The 15,757-nt window shown below is 43.2% G+C and overlaps 1 protein-coding gene across 1 annotated transcript in view; it reads right to left on the reverse strand.

The window, feature by feature from the left end:
• Positions 1–15,757, reverse strand: part of plcl1 (phospholipase C like 1) — a 66,198-nt gene that overhangs the window by 13,838 nt on the left and 36,603 nt on the right. Inside the window, exons 2-7 of the mRNA XM_056436020.1 lie at positions 8,337–8,411; positions 7,950–8,237; positions 7,587–7,871; positions 6,013–6,404; positions 3,754–4,864; positions 3,441–3,617 (exon numbers count right to left, since the gene is read on the reverse strand). Coding sequence (XP_056291995.1) covers positions 3,441–3,617; positions 3,754–4,864; positions 6,013–6,404; positions 7,587–7,871; positions 7,950–8,237; positions 8,337–8,411 — 2,328 coding nt within the window. The remainder of the gene's footprint in view (positions 1–3,440; positions 3,618–3,753; positions 4,865–6,012; positions 6,405–7,586; positions 7,872–7,949; positions 8,238–8,336; positions 8,412–15,757) is intronic.

Raw genomic sequence — 15,757 nt, forward strand, 5'->3', positions numbered from 1 at the left:
ACAATGATCCAGACCATTTCATTGAACCCAGACTCTCTCTCAATGAACCCAGACTCTCTCTCTCAATGAACTCAGACTCTCTCTCTCAATGAATTCAGAGTCTCTCAATGAATCCAGACTCTCTCAATGAAACCAGACTCTCTCTCAATGAACTCAGACTCTCTCTCAATGAATCCAGACTCTCTCTCTCAATGAATCCAGACTCTCTCTTCTCAATGAATCCAGACTCTCTCTCAATGCTCTCAATGAAACCAGACTCTCTCTCAATGAATCCAGACTCTCTCTCAATGAACTCAGACTCTCTCAATGAATCCAGACTCTCTCTCAATGAAACCAGACTCTCTCTCAATGAATCCAGACTCTCTCTCTCAATGAATCCAGACTCTCTCTCTCAATGAACTCAGACTCTCTCTCAATGAATCCAGACTCTCTCTCTCAATGAATCCAGACTCTCTCTCTCAATGAATCCAGACTCTCTCTCTCAATGAACTCAGACTCTCTCTCAATGAATCCAGACTCTCTCTCAATGAAACCAGACTCTCTCTCTCAATGAATCCAGACTCTCTCTCTCAATGAACTCAGACTCTCTCTCTCAATGAATTCAGAGTCTCTCAATGAATCCAGACTCTCTCAATGAAACCAGACTCTCTCTCTCAATGAATCCAGACTCTCTCTCTCAATGAACTCAGACTCTCTCTCAATGAATCCAGACTCTCTCTCTCAATGAATCCAGACTCTCTCTCAATGAAACCAGACTCTCTCTCAATGAATCCAGACTCTCTCTCTCAATGAATCCAGACTCTCTCTCTCAATGAATCCAGACTCTCTCTCAATGAATCCAGACTCTCTCAATGAATCCAGACTCTATAAATAAAATGAGTTTGTTAACAGGCAGCAGTCGAGCACAGTGACAGTTTAAAATGTTAATGTATTGTAATTTAAGTGCACCGTCTGACATTTAGAAAAGTACTCTGACAATTTATCATTGCACTCCTGTAACATTATCAGTCTTTTTTTTTGATTATTTTACTCAGTTTAACTACCTAATGTGCCCAGATTTGATTTCTTTTGCACTTGCTCTTCAGTGATTATTTTACTATCAACATCTATTGGAAAAGTAATTAGATCAAACTTAATTGAACCATCAATCATGGACAGTGTAAAGATAAATGTGTAAGATTAATGCAGCAGAACCTTCATCAGCCTTTGCATTTCACATATTATTCTTTTCCTTGTCAAAGCATTGCGCCTACATTACCCACAATGCAACATGTCTGCCACTAGTTTGGTCCAGACTGCAAACCTCAGATTCTGAAATGTGAAGCCAATGTGCCTTAAACTTGCATGCTTTCTCTAATGGCCAGCAGGGGGCGACTCCTTTGGTTGTATAGAAGTCTATGAGAAAATGGCTCTTCTTCTCACTTGAATAATTACCCCAGTGAACATTGTAAACACGAGTTTATGGTCTCATATATATGGTTTTCACATATGCAAACAAACGGATGTGTAAAATTGGTGGGTTCGCCTTTAATTGACTCTATTCAGGTGACTCCTAAGAATTAGTTCATCCATTATGATCCAATTTTCAGAACCCTGATGCACATCATCACATTTTTTGATACGCTGTCACGCCCATATCACACACACATAATCTGTGTTTTATGAGTGCAGACAGCTGAGACAGTGGCTTAGGGTGATAGCTCCTGTCACTGTATGTGTGTGTGTGTGTGTGTGTGTGTTCAGGGAGTGAGTACAATGTTTACTAAGTGATTAAATCCCAACTCATTTGCTCATAGATTAATATACAACCAAAGTAGTCCATCCCTGGTGGTCAGTAGAGATAATGCACATTTTGAGACACCTGAGGCTGCTGAAGGGTTTTAAGACTTTGGCAATTAATTAATTCAGCCGAATGAGACTATTTGGGGCTAAAAACCTTTTTATTTACCCTTTATCGTTAATAACACCCAAGTGGGCAACAAGGTAACAGGCGTCGCTTTGACACCGGGGCAGTTTAGGGTCTGAGGGTGACGTCACATATGATCCATTGGAGCTTCAAATGTGTATTCAGATTCCACTTTACGGCCGTTTTATGCCCTTTTGGAATTACGGGTATTACACAACTCGTTTGCGGCCTCTATCAGTTGTGGCAGCTTGTCGTTGTCGTCTGATTCAGGTTAAAAAAAGCCAAATCAGCAACAGCCGCCATAAAATCCTGTCTCCTGAAATGAATTCAATGCAGACATAAGTGGATTCATGGAAGCACCTAATTAAAATCGTGATGGTCGTGACCCCCCCTTCAATTAAGTACTCAGGTTTCTATTTCCGTCCAGGTGAAAAGATGAGATTAGATAGACTTTATTCATCCCCAGGGGAAAATGTCTTTGTATGAGCGGCAAACATGTTTACGACTGCAGACGAGGACACAGACATAACCCTGGCCAAACATCACATCAGCCTCTTTTATGCTGTTGACATTCTCTTCTTTCGCTTTCCTCAACATCTTTAATCTAGTCCACTTTGAAATGCACATTTAAAATGAAATGTTATGCAATAAAAGCAGCAGAAGTCTGTCCTGGGTAGGATGAATGGATGAAACGCCATCCGCAAAACACTTCACAGACACCGCCAACTTTTGTGTTTCTTTTTCAGTGCATCCTGGGACATTGATTATTATTATTTGTTTTTAACCCTCCTGTTACCTTAGGGTCAATTTGACCCCATTCAATGTTTAACCCTCCTGTTACCTTTATATTTACTGACATATTTTACCCATGGGGTCAATTTGACCCCAGCAATTAAAACCTCCAGAAAATTATTAGAATTAATATTGTTTTCCAAGTTTAAGTGTGAGGTACTTTATGTTTGTTTGTTGACTACCTAAATAGCACTTTAAATATATAAAAAAGTTGATATTTCTTATATGTTTGACACAGTGAAAAACAGCCTGGGGTCAAATTGACCCGAAAGAACACCGACACTAAACATTGAATGGGGTCAAATTGACCCTAAAGGTAACAGGAGGGTTAAAGAATAACAAAATTAGAAAATTTCCATTAGAAAATTAAAATGATATTTTTGCTCCTGTAAACAGGATTATTATGAAGGGCTGTCATGCTGTTACGTAAATGGCTTCAACGTGGCTCTTGCTTTCCCCAGAATTTGCTGTATGGACGTTATTGTGTGCATGTTAACACCTCAAATATAAGTTAAAAGAGGAAAACTCCCTTTTTTTAAATTTCTATACATACATTTGGTTATTTGGAGTAGTTACAAACCGACAACAACAACGAGCGTGAGCATTTGACGCGTTTCAAAATGTAAAAAAATGACTGATTCAGTGAAAATCAAAATCAAACTCGCAGACAAACAAACAGTCCAGCATGGGTTGTGCCGTCCACAAACTCAGGCCGGCGTGTCGGTGCCGCCGCAGGCCTTACCCGAAACTCAAAGGTCTCATCAAACAGCGGGTCGTCCTGGTTCTGAGCGGCGGTGCGTGTCCGCTGCTCGGCGCAGTCGGCCGGTACGCCGTGCAGCTCCAGCACCACGTACGGGTCAATGACCTCTCCCTTTGCCCCTGATCCCTGAGGCTTGGGCAGGTTGTGGGCACTGATCACCTGCACAGTAGAACACAAACAAGAAACAAGAAACAAACAAAGAACATTTGAGGGAATACTCACACTCAAATGTGAGAAGAAAAAAAAAAGGAACTGAACGTCACAGAAAACGAGAACGTCGCCGTAACGTCGTCACCTTGATCCGTAGGGTTTGCGCTGGCACTCCTGGCACGCGGCCCTGCGTGTGAGCGCTGAAATACGACACCTCGTCCCTCATCACGGCCGGTCGGAGGACGTAACCGCACCCTCCGTTCTGAGAGAAGCGACCCCTGTGAAGGTCCAGCATGGCGCCGGGCGTCTGCTGGTTCAAGGCCACGAGCTGGACGCCTCCCTTCCAGTACCCTTGTGGGTTGGGGTTACTGGAGTCGAGACGCACTGAGCTGGGTCGCACCCGAGTCAGGGTGCGCTTGGTGAACATCACGAGGTCCTCCGGGCTCTCCGCGGTGAGGCGGCCGCCCTCGCCCTCGCCCAGGGAGCACAGCGTCCAATGAGGCGACTCGGAAGGCGGCGGCGTGCAGGGGGAGGAGGGGCTGCTGGGCTGGGACTGGCGGTGACCGGCCCTCTGGGCGTAGAAGCTGCGGCTGCCCGTGCGAGCGATTGCCACCAGGTCCGACAGCTCCTTGTGGAGGCGCAGCTTCCTGGGCTGAGAAGGCGGAGGCACCACCAAGACCACGCCCAGTTCCTCCTCGCCGGGGATGGTCATTCGCCGTCCCGCCAGGGGCCCCCCTCCTCCAATCTCCTCATCCTCCTCGGACACCTCCCCGTCGGAGCCGTCCTGCTCCGGAGGGAGCTTCTTCCCCACGATCAGGATGCGTCCCTTCAGTTGCTCGGGGGAGGGCAAGGCCGTGGCCCGCCCCCCCAGGCCGACGGGCACGGCCTCCGGCGTGTAAAGACGGGAGCCGAACACTTTCTTCAAGTGCTGAGCCATGGTGCGCTGCTGGCCGGGGGAACAGCGCTGGCACAGGTACACCAGGAGCGGGTACGGAGAGGTCAGGAAGGCGTACTCGTTGACCACCTCCAGAGCGGAGCGGAGAGTGATGGGCGCGTGATGGTGGTGGTGGTGGTGGTGGTGGTTGTGACGGGCGTTATCCGGGCCATAGTCGACGCCGAGGAGAGGCTCCCCCTCCGGGCCGTCGGTCACTCCCAGCTCCATGCATCGGCAGCCGAACTGCAGGGCCTTGATCAAGCCCCCGAGGTCCGCTCTGCCGTGGAGCTGGTCGTCCAGCAGGTAGGAGCGGTACGAGGTGCTGAGGGACGAGATGGACTTTTACAGTATGAACGACATGCAGTGACTTCTGAAAATATCTTGTGACATTTTGGACAAAAATATACTGACACCATATAAACAATCACAGATGATTACCTGTCTAACAACATTTAAAAGGCCCATTTCAACATTGTCCACATGTTGATCGGCAGTGTCGTCGTTCACAATCTCTTAAAAATACCTAGAATGTATATATAATTAAATACTGGCACAATATTACGGAGGACTTAAAATGTCTTGTATTTGTCCTGTATTTATTTATGTATTTATACATTTATATAAGCATTTACTTATTTATTCCTGTATTTATTTGTTTACTTATACATTTATTTAAGCATTTACTTATTTAATCCTGTATTTATTTGTTTATTTATACATTTCTTTAAGCATTTACTTATTTATTCCTGTATTTATTTGTTTACTTATACATTTATTTAAGCATTTACTTATTTAATCCTGTATTTATTTCTTTATACATTTCTTTAAGCATTTATTTATTTATTCCTGTATTTATTTGTTTATTTATACTTTTATTTAAGCATTTACTTATTTAATCCTGTATTTATTTGTTTATTCCTATATTTATTTATTTATTCCTGTATTTAGTCATGCATTTATTTAATAATTCAAACTCCAAACTTATATAGCGCTTTTCTAAATACACGAAGACGCTTATTTCTTTATTTCTTTATTTCTACTTAAGACATTTTACGTCCTCCATACAATATGTGCATATTTTTCCTCAAAGGTTTGTTTTGACGGCATGCCGAGCACAGCACGTAAACAGAACCATCTGGCACCGCTGAGTAGAAAGATAGATAAATAGATAGATAGATATATACTTTATTAATCCCCAAGGGGACATTTGTCATCACAGTAGCATCAACAATAAACTAAACACACGAGAATAAAATATAAAATATAAAAAACAGGGAAAGAAAAGGAAAAGAAAAAGAGAGGAAAAGTGGAAAAAAAGACAATAAAATAAAAAGCATATGGGCAGCTACTGCGACAGGCAGCCGTTGGCACGGCGCCATCTTAGTGTACTTAGAGTAAATTAATTCAGAGGTAGTCAGCTGCGTTTTGAAGTTTTTTTTTAACTGTACGAGCTCCGATTGGGAAACGGACCTGATGTAGTAGTGGGCCAGAGGCATGTTCATGTCCTGACAAACCCCCAGGTGCTCCGGGTCGAGCAGCTGGCACTCCGGAGACTGCAGGTAGCGGGCGAACCCGTCCAGACCCAGCAGCCCCCTCTCCTTGCCCTGGGCCGAGGGCTCCCAGCGCCGCAGGAGCTCCCAGCAGCTCTCCGTGGTCACCAGAGACAAGCCCTGCTCCGTCTCCAAGAAGAGGCGGAGGTCCTGAGGGTCCAGGCACTCCCGGTCCTTCGACAGCTGCACCAACAGGAAGTAGACGTCCGGCCGGGTGCACAGCTCGCAGAAGGCCTCGTGGAACTCCTCGCGGGTCACGTGGGAGGTGAGCTTCTCCTTGCTGCGCTGGATCTCCTTGAAACGCAGACGCACCTGTGGAGGAGGAGGAGGAGGAGGAGGAGGAGGAGGAGAAAAGGGTTTACGAGTTAATTAGTCGGCCAACTTTCTGCCTCACCCATTCACCCGAAGCTTAATTACACTTTAGTTATCTTGTTTCAATGAGGATATTAAATGAAACGACCCATTAGACAACGCATTTATATTAATAATCACTTCTCTGTCCTCTCCTTCTTTCGCCTCTTCTCTCTATCGGTTCATCATAGGGAGAGGTACCTCTGTCTGACTCAATGCAGCTTATTTATAATTCATTTCCAATAAATGTATGTTGCACATCTGAGTCTAAACAATAGATGTTGACTGAATTTAGTCAAATTATCTCTGTTTGTTACAGCTCAGTGTTAAACTCACAGATGTACGTCTTATATTTGCATTGCAATATTTTTAGGTAAAGAACATAAATCAATATATTTGCCGATTTCTCCCCCTTTTTATCTTTACATGATGTACACACACGTACCATGCACTGCCCACAGGCTTAACGTATTTCGTTTTTTTAATTCGCTTAAAGAACAGATACAGAAATACTTTTGGAGACATGTCGGCAAACCAATAAACGACTGTAATGTCAGAACTATTATGTATTTTAAAATGACGTGAAATACATTTTCTATGGCGCATTTTAACCTTCGCATTGAAAATGCGGAAGGTAATGTTTTGATCGCCGTGTATTTATTTATTTGTATGAGTGTTATTCGCATAAGTAAAAAAGTATTAAACCGAATCGCATGAAATTTGGTGGGATGATTGGTTATTATCCGGGGACCATTTGATTAGATTTTGGGATAGATCGGGTCAAAGGTCAAAGGTCAAGGTCATGAAAAGGTCAACATCTTCTTTTTACCATAGCGCGGTCAATTTATATCCAATGCCAAAATGTTCATAATTCAATGCCCAATCTTGTGATATGCGAAGGTATGCGCTCTACCGAGTACCCATTCTAGTTTATTGTTTGATTACACACATGTTCTTGCTGTGTAACTGATTGATAACTACTCATTCACGGCAGTTTGACCCGTGAGTCCCAATATTCTTCTAATTCAATCCAGAAAAGTTGACTGCACTTCAGCTATCCGGACCGATAAAAGCAGAACCGACCACCGGTCTCATGGCGCATATGCGTGGAGGTGTGGGATAACGCGTGACCCTCTTCTTCACCTTCGCCTCCTTGATCCCGGGGCACAGCTTGCAGATGGTGGCGACGGCCACGTCCTCCTTCACGATGCCGTAGCCGTCTTCGTCCACCTGGGCGAACTCCGCCGCCAGCCACTCGCTCCTCATCCTCCCCCCCGGGCTGCCGTCCCCCGCCAGGCCTCCTCCTTCGCCCAGCCCCCCGACTCCTCCGCCGGCACCCCCGATGACCGAGGGGTGGGCCAACAGGTAGCGAAGGCCCGTCACCCAGATGTTGGCCACATCGGCCGACAACGCGACCAAGTCCAGAGACTGCGAGGAGGGACGGATGAGGACGTTACTTCGGGAGCACCGTGAGGCGAGACGATTACCGTCGAGGATGCGACGTACCTGGTAATCGTCCCCGTGGATGACCGAGAAGGCCGCTTCCTCGGCCAGGTGCTCGGCGAGAGGGCCGTTGTGGCGGAACGTCTCGGTGCTCTTCCCGGTGCGAACCTCTCGGATGCTGGAGACGTCCAGCCGAGCCCGCTCGACGTCCTTCTTGGACGGCTCCCAGCGCAGGCAGCTGAGGTCGCCGTCCAGCGTGAAGAAGCGGCAGTAAACCCTGGAGTTGGGCCGGATCTTCTTCAGCTCGCAGCCGCCCTGCATGAACGCCAAGCAGTCGGCGGCGCTGCTCACCTGGAGAGAGAGACAATCGAAACCCCAACTTCCTGATATATTTGCATCGCATTTTGGGAATTATTTGCTCATCGGTGTAAATCTCTGCCGCTAATCTACCTTCTTCTCAGAGGCCATGCTACTGAAGGACACCGTCTTCTTCCTTCCTCCGCCAACCTTCTGCATGAAGGGATCCTGGGAAGAGACAAAGACAGATGGCCGAGAAGTCAAAAACAGTCACAGGCAAACGCCTCCTTTAGCGTGTACAGTTCAAACAAGATCACCCGAAAGTTGGATGAAATATATTTCTTTATTCCGACAACATATTTGTATTTGTCCTTTGTCAGAATCATATTATTTATATATAAATATACAGTATTCAGGAATATTTCAGAGGGACAAACGTGGAAAAACAACAGTTTCATGTATAATGTAGACAGAGGCAAGTGGTGTACATGAATGACTTTTGTCTTTTTTTTTAGACCAATAAATGGATTGAACGATGTAGGCGCGGACGCTATATTTGGAGCATATTCGAGAGGGCGAGAGAGAGAGCGAGAGAGAGGGAGAGAGAGAGAGTGAGAGAGAGAGTCACTATGTGGTGGGAGGCTTTAAATCCGATGCCTGTGAAATATTCTACAAAAACAGAGTAAAAAGCTGTCAAAGAAAGCTTTAAAGCAAATGAACTCAGAATAAGAGCAGTTCATTCACCTTAACGAGCAGGAGCGCATTGTCTTAACGAGATTTGTGTTCTTGCGTTACACATTTTCGTTTTGAAAAATAATCTTCAAAAATCTAATATTCCCTGAAGGAAACCCTGGGGATGTGTTAAACCCGTCTGTGTGTGTGTCTGTGTGTGTGTGTGTGTGTGTGTGTGTGAGTCGTCATGGATGGCTGTTTATAATACGCATCGATTTAATTATTGATATTTCTTAAAGTCTCAATGCCCATCGAAGGGACTGGTGTTGGAAATTAGACACACACACACAGCTTCTGAATTAGCTAATGGTTCCCTGGACTCTTTCAAATAAACAAATGAGCGGGGGGCATAACAAGCCACCGTTATCGGTAAAGTGACTGGTGTCAGACTGAATTTTGAATCCCACCCTATCTTAAGCACTGTTGTTTTTCACACACACACACACACACACACAGTGTGTGACTGTGCACCACAAAGCTGCTTCCCTTCAAGACGTGAGATGGCCAGTAGTTATAAAATGAACATTTAATTACTTACTAAATAATATTTGTACGTTTGACGGTTCAACGCGCTCAGACTCACGTGACGACCTCGTGTCGCTCACAGCTGATCGGTTGCCCCCCCCCCCCCCGGAACATGAATAATGAATAACCCAGCTCCGGTCTGTCCTGCAGTGTGTTCAGTGGTTCCCATGAACGTAGCGTGAGGTCCAGTGTTGAGCTGGTCACGAGGGAGCGACACGTCAGGCTTTAAATGTTGGCCCCTGAAATGCATCATGGGACCAGCGCCGTTGCATGGGAACATTATTCGATTATTTTCTAAAAAATATCTCAAGATGAAAGTCTTGAAAAGACTATCTGTAGCGCAAATATATATATATATGTATGTATAATATATATATATATATATACACATACATACATATATATGTATATATATTTATATTATATATATATATGTATATTTAATATACACATATATATGTATGTATAATATATATATATATATACATATATATAAACACATATTATATATACTGTATGTTTATGTATATATATATATATATTATATATATGTATATGTTGTTTGTGGATGTAGATTTAACATACGTTCTTCCTGAGAAGTCTGTCTTTAACTTGTGTACATGTGTTCTTGTGAGTGCCTCTCGTGGGACCCTAAAGGGACTTTATTCCGAAAATAATAACGTACAGATACTTTAAATTACACCATCAATTGACTCTAATCCCAGAGTGGAAATGTACTTGTAGGATGCTTTTCTCGTCTTCCGGCCACTCAAAGCGCCGTAACACTGCACGTCATCCTTCACCCAATCACACACTGATGGGAGGGGCTACCACCATTCATCCGGGGTTAACCCCGGGTTAAGTGTGTCTCCCGAGGACACATCGGCATGGACTCGCGGAGCCGTGGATCGAAACCGCAGATCCTCTGACTGAGCCACATCCGCCCCCGAGCGTTACATTACAACAGGAGTCATTTAGTTTATTTCCCCATGAGTGCGTCACTTTTAGAAAAAGAAGAAAAAAAAGAGGGATGTTAAGCTGCTGTTTGAGGTTAGAAATCATCTGCAGAGGAAGAGATGTGCATTAAAGATTTTGAAAGCGACATCTTGTGTTGAGAATATTTTTACACCCGCAGGTGAGTTCAAATCCGGACACTGAAGACTCAAAAATGTTCACGGTATCTTTTGGCCAAAGAAATGATTAACTTGCACGAATCCCCCGAGAAAGAGGGGTTGGGAGGGAGGTGAAAATTATCGCTTCTTTCTGTCCGCTACACAACCACGTATTGATTTCCAATTCCAATATTCCCACACCTCCCAGCACACAGATTGGACACCGAGTCGCCATCAAAGGACCGTTGTGCTTGTTTGTCTTTGTCCACACATTCCCTCCCAACAAACACCAAATATTCGGTATTAAGTTGGTCAGCGAGGAGGCCGGACAGCCGGGCTTAGAGAAAGCAGGTCAGCGGGTATTTAGGTGGACAGAGCGGCGGCCGCTCGCGTGTCCGTCTCTCTGGTTTGCGGTCGGATCAGTCTCAATAAATCGCAAATGCACACAGAGAGACTCACAAATGCAAACAAACAGATTCACAAATGCGCACAGATTTCCACGGATCCGACCCCGTACTCTGGCGCCGGCGCTTCGGGGCGCCGTGGACATTTAGAGGATGTCGATGTTGGCCGTCTTGGTTAATCCAGTGCATATGTACACTACTGTTCAAAAGTTTGGGGTCACTTAGAAATGTCTTTATTTTTCAAAGAAAAGCACTGTTTTTTCCATAAAGATAACATTAATCAAAAATACACACTATACATTGTTAATGTGGTAAATGACTATTCTAGGTGGAAACGTCTGGTTTCTAATGAAATATCTCCATTGGTGTATAGAGGCCCATTTCCATCAACTATCACTCCAGTGTTCTAATGGTACATTGTGTTTGCTAATCGCCTTAGAAGACTAATGTCTGATTAGAAAACCCGTGCAATTATGTTAGCACAGCTGAAAACAGTTATGCTGGTGATATAAGCTATACAACTGGCCTTCCTTTGAGCTTGAAGTTTGAAGAACAAAATTAATACTTCAAATAGTAATCATTATTTCTAACCTTGTCAATGTCTTGACTACATTTTCAATTCATTTGATAAATAAAAGTGTGATTTTTCATGGAAGACACGAAATTGTCTGGGTGACCCCAAACTTTTGTACGGTAGTGTAGGTTTATATTCGTGGCCACTTTGACACACGATGACATCCAGGAAAACTATGGCCACGTCCATTTAAATCTCTCTCTCTCTCTCAGATGTGATCATTCTCTCCGTCACTGCCGCGGGAAATAAATAAATAAATAAAAATATCGCAGCACAGATGGAGAGATGCTAAAGAGAAATGGGAGCAAAAGGCTGGAGGGAATAAAAGGTCAGACGAGACGAAATAAAAAGGATGTTCTAGAGCGCAAAGCAGAGAAAATGGTTTGATAATTGGCACACAGAAAAATATGTTCTTTTCTGTTGTTGTTATGCAGTGCACATTGAATAAAAGAATAGATGAGAGGTGAATAGAAGATGGAGACGCAACAAGTGGGGACACGGGGAGCAGAAGTAGAACAGATAACAATAGGTCATTGTGTTCACAGCTGCTCGCTCTTCGCTCGGTTAGCCTCTAAAGCCCGACTGGGTCACGTGTGTCAGGGGGCACAGAATATCATTCTGGGATAAATATGGTGGAGGAAGTTGTCTTACATCAGGGGCTCGTGAACCTGAAGGGGAGCTGGAGAACTGAGGTTAAGTAACGTTAAAACACAACAGCTGTTGGGTTTGTCCCTTCTGGGCTGCTGTAGAAACATGGCAGACGTGTGGATTTGTTCTGGGTTGACAGAGAACGAAGTCCACAAAGCAAATATTGCATATGTAGAAGAATTATTTGCCAACAAATCCAAAACATATGAAACCCTAGGGCTGCAATACAAGGAACATACAGGACTGTCTCAGAAAATTAGAATATTGTGATGAAGTTCTTTATTTTCTGTAATGAAATTAAAAAAACAAAAATGTCATGCATTCTGGATTCATTACAAATCAACTGAAATATTGCAAGCCTTTTATTCTTTTAATATTGCTGATTATGGCTTACAGCTTAAGAAAACTCTAAAATCCTATCTCATAAAATTTTAATATTTCCTCAGACCAAGTTAAAAAAAAGATTTATAACAGCTGAGTGTTTGTCAAGGCTCAGGAAACCCTTGCAGGTGTTTCGAGTTAATTAGACAATTCAAGTGATTTGTTTAATACCCTACTAGTATACTTTTTCATGATATTCTAATATTTAGAGATAGGATATTTGAGTTTTCTTAAGCTGTAAGCCATAATCAGCAATATTAAAAGAATAAAAGGCTTGCAATATTTCAGTTGATTTGTAATGAATCCAGAATGCATGACATTTTTGTTTTTTTAATTGCATTGCAGAAAATAAAGAACTTCATCACAATATTCTAATTTTCTGAGACAGTCCTGTATGCTTTGAGGTTGTTGAACATTGCAATAACAATATAACTTGATATTGAAATGTACTTTCTCTCTGCTGCTTTCGGAAACTAATTATTTGTAGGGTAAAAAAAAATACATTGAATATTGTACTGAAAATAAAAGGCATGAGTAAAAATTTAAAAAAGACACGTTACATTTTAAAGTGCATTTTTCTACCGATACCCTCTTTCCCTCAGTGGTTATCGCAACATTGCAATGACAGTAAATAAACTCGTTTTACTTTGGAGAAATACTAAATAAAGTTGTATACCCTAAAATACAAATGATCTCAGAAAGAGACATCACTTTGCTAAACTAATCAGGGAGCCATTAGGACGTTTTACGATGTCTTAAAAAACACTTTTTAGTCCAAATACTCGTACTTTCTTCATTTATCCTTCATAGATTTGTAATAAACAACTTTTGCATTTAGGCCACCACTTTAATGTGAGGATGCACGTACTGTAAAAAAAAACACCCTCTGTCCTCCAACAGCTGCACACCGAAAAGCCCGATGGAACATAAAATGAAAATCAATGGACAACAACACCCTCCCGTACACATCCGTACATTCATCAATCTCTATACTGTGCTCAATGTTTCCATCCATTGACCAAAACCTTCATACAACTTGTTAACCTTGTGCATAACAACACACACACACACACCTACACACACACCTGGCAGTTGCATGAATCCAGTCCCAATCTGATCCCCATGATCTGGCTAATATTCCCTCAGTACATTTGCAGAAGATTAGCACAATAGATTACTGCGCTGCTGGTAATCCACAGCAGAGGACGGGTCGCTGAGTATCACTGTGGATTTTTATGAACTAGGACAATGATTTATTAATGTATTTCCTTATAGAATTAAATATATACACTACCGTTCAAAAGTTTGGGGTCATCGAGACAATTTCGTGTCTTCCATAAAAACTCACTTTTATTTATCAAATGAATTGAAAATTGAATAGAAAATATAGTCAAGACATTGACAAGGTTAGAAATAATGATTAATATTTGAAGTATTAATTTTGTTCTTCAAACTTCAAGCTCAAAGGAAGGCCAGTTGTATAGCTTATATCACCAGCATAACTGTTTTCAGCTGTGCTAACATAATTGCACAAGGGTTTTCTAATCAGATATTAGTCTTCTAAGGCGATTAGCAAACACAATGTACCATTAGAACACTGGAGTGATCGTTGATGGAAATGGGCCTCTATACACCTATGGAGATATTTCATTAGAAACCAGACACTTCCACCTTGAATAGTCATTTACCACATTAACAATGTATAGTGTGTATTTTTGATTAATGTTATCTTTATTGAAAAAACAGTGCTTTTCTTTGATAAAATAAAGACATTTCTAAGTGACCCCAAACTTTTGAATGGTAGTGTATACAGTATATGTAAAAAGACTTCTTTCACAACACCGATTTACTTTCGTCAGCACCAGTGGCACTAATACCGGTCACCATGGCTCTGTTCAGTGCGTCTGTAAGTTATGACAGCGAGCCAACGTGAGCATAACGCCTTGATAATATTAGTTGTTATGAGAATATCTGCTATGAGAATGTCTTGAGGTCTGGAGACACTGGTATTGTTCCTATTATTTTAATGGTAAATTACTCTTTTAAACCAAGTACAAATACATGAGTTTATTCAGAGTGCAAAGTGTCTCAGTACGTTTACCGTGAGGAACGAGCTTTCGGAAAGCTGAGGGATGAGTTGTGCTGATCAGAGCTTCATTTTGGATTCTTATTTCGGAAACCTCCGATGAGGATATCAGCGCGAGTGACAGGTTAAAGGGGTCAAAAGACATGCTTTGTTTCCCGCCAAATCAACTGCGGTGAATATAAATCCTTTCGAAATAACTTTGCTGAGAGAATCTGAAAATATGATCAAAAGTTAGCAAGGAAGTTAGCGAGGAAAACAGAAAGTTCACAAAGCTCTCCGATGCTGAACTTGACGTGAAATATTTGGCGAGTGACCCGGGTTGTTAAATAATGAGAAACCAGGGAGAGTTTGCTGGATTTTGAAAATGATCCAACCACCAGCAAATGTGTTGCCAGGTCTGGTATTAATTAGGCAGCTCCAAAAGGCACGTGTGGCAGCGGGGTGTGGTTGGGGTCAGCTGTGGAGGTGTGTGGGGGAGTGGCTCGGGGACAGGTGCCGGGAATCGGCCTAATTGGCCCCAGATGTGAGGGATCCGGTTCATTGTCCCTCAGTTATATAAGCTGGAGGGGCGATGGAGCGAGGGTTCGGCAGAGCAGAGGCACAGTCTGCTGAAATAAAGTATATTCCCGGCACCTGTCCCCAAGCCACTCCCCCACACACCTCCACAGCGGACCCCAACCACACCCCGCTGCCACAGTGCTGAATCCAGCAAGAAAAGATGCCAAGTCAGCAACACTGACAACCCCGTCCCCCTTCAGGTCTCCCTCCAAAGCCACGCCCCCATAATGATCAATATAAACATAAGCAACACGCGTGGCTATTTTTAGCCCTCACAACTGTTGAGCTAGTAGCTCGCGAAAGACTTTGGTGACGCACGACGAGAACACGCAGGTAGCTCGTCGAGTCATTCCAGGTCGAATGAGGTTATTGGACGACGGCCACAGACGCGGGAATGTTTCTATCTTTTGTCAGAGCATTTGATCCATCGATTGATGTCGGGACGACGTAGAAAAAAGATATGAAAACGATGATTTACAACCCTTCATTTAACTCATGAAAACTAGTGACCGTGCAGATTTACCAGCTCTGGATGCAGACACTGAGCACAGACG

This window comes from Pseudoliparis swirei, chromosome 2, assembly GCF_029220125.1.
Source record: "Pseudoliparis swirei isolate HS2019 ecotype Mariana Trench chromosome 2, NWPU_hadal_v1, whole genome shotgun sequence".
Taxonomy (NCBI): domain Eukaryota; kingdom Metazoa; phylum Chordata; class Actinopteri; order Perciformes; family Liparidae; genus Pseudoliparis; species Pseudoliparis swirei.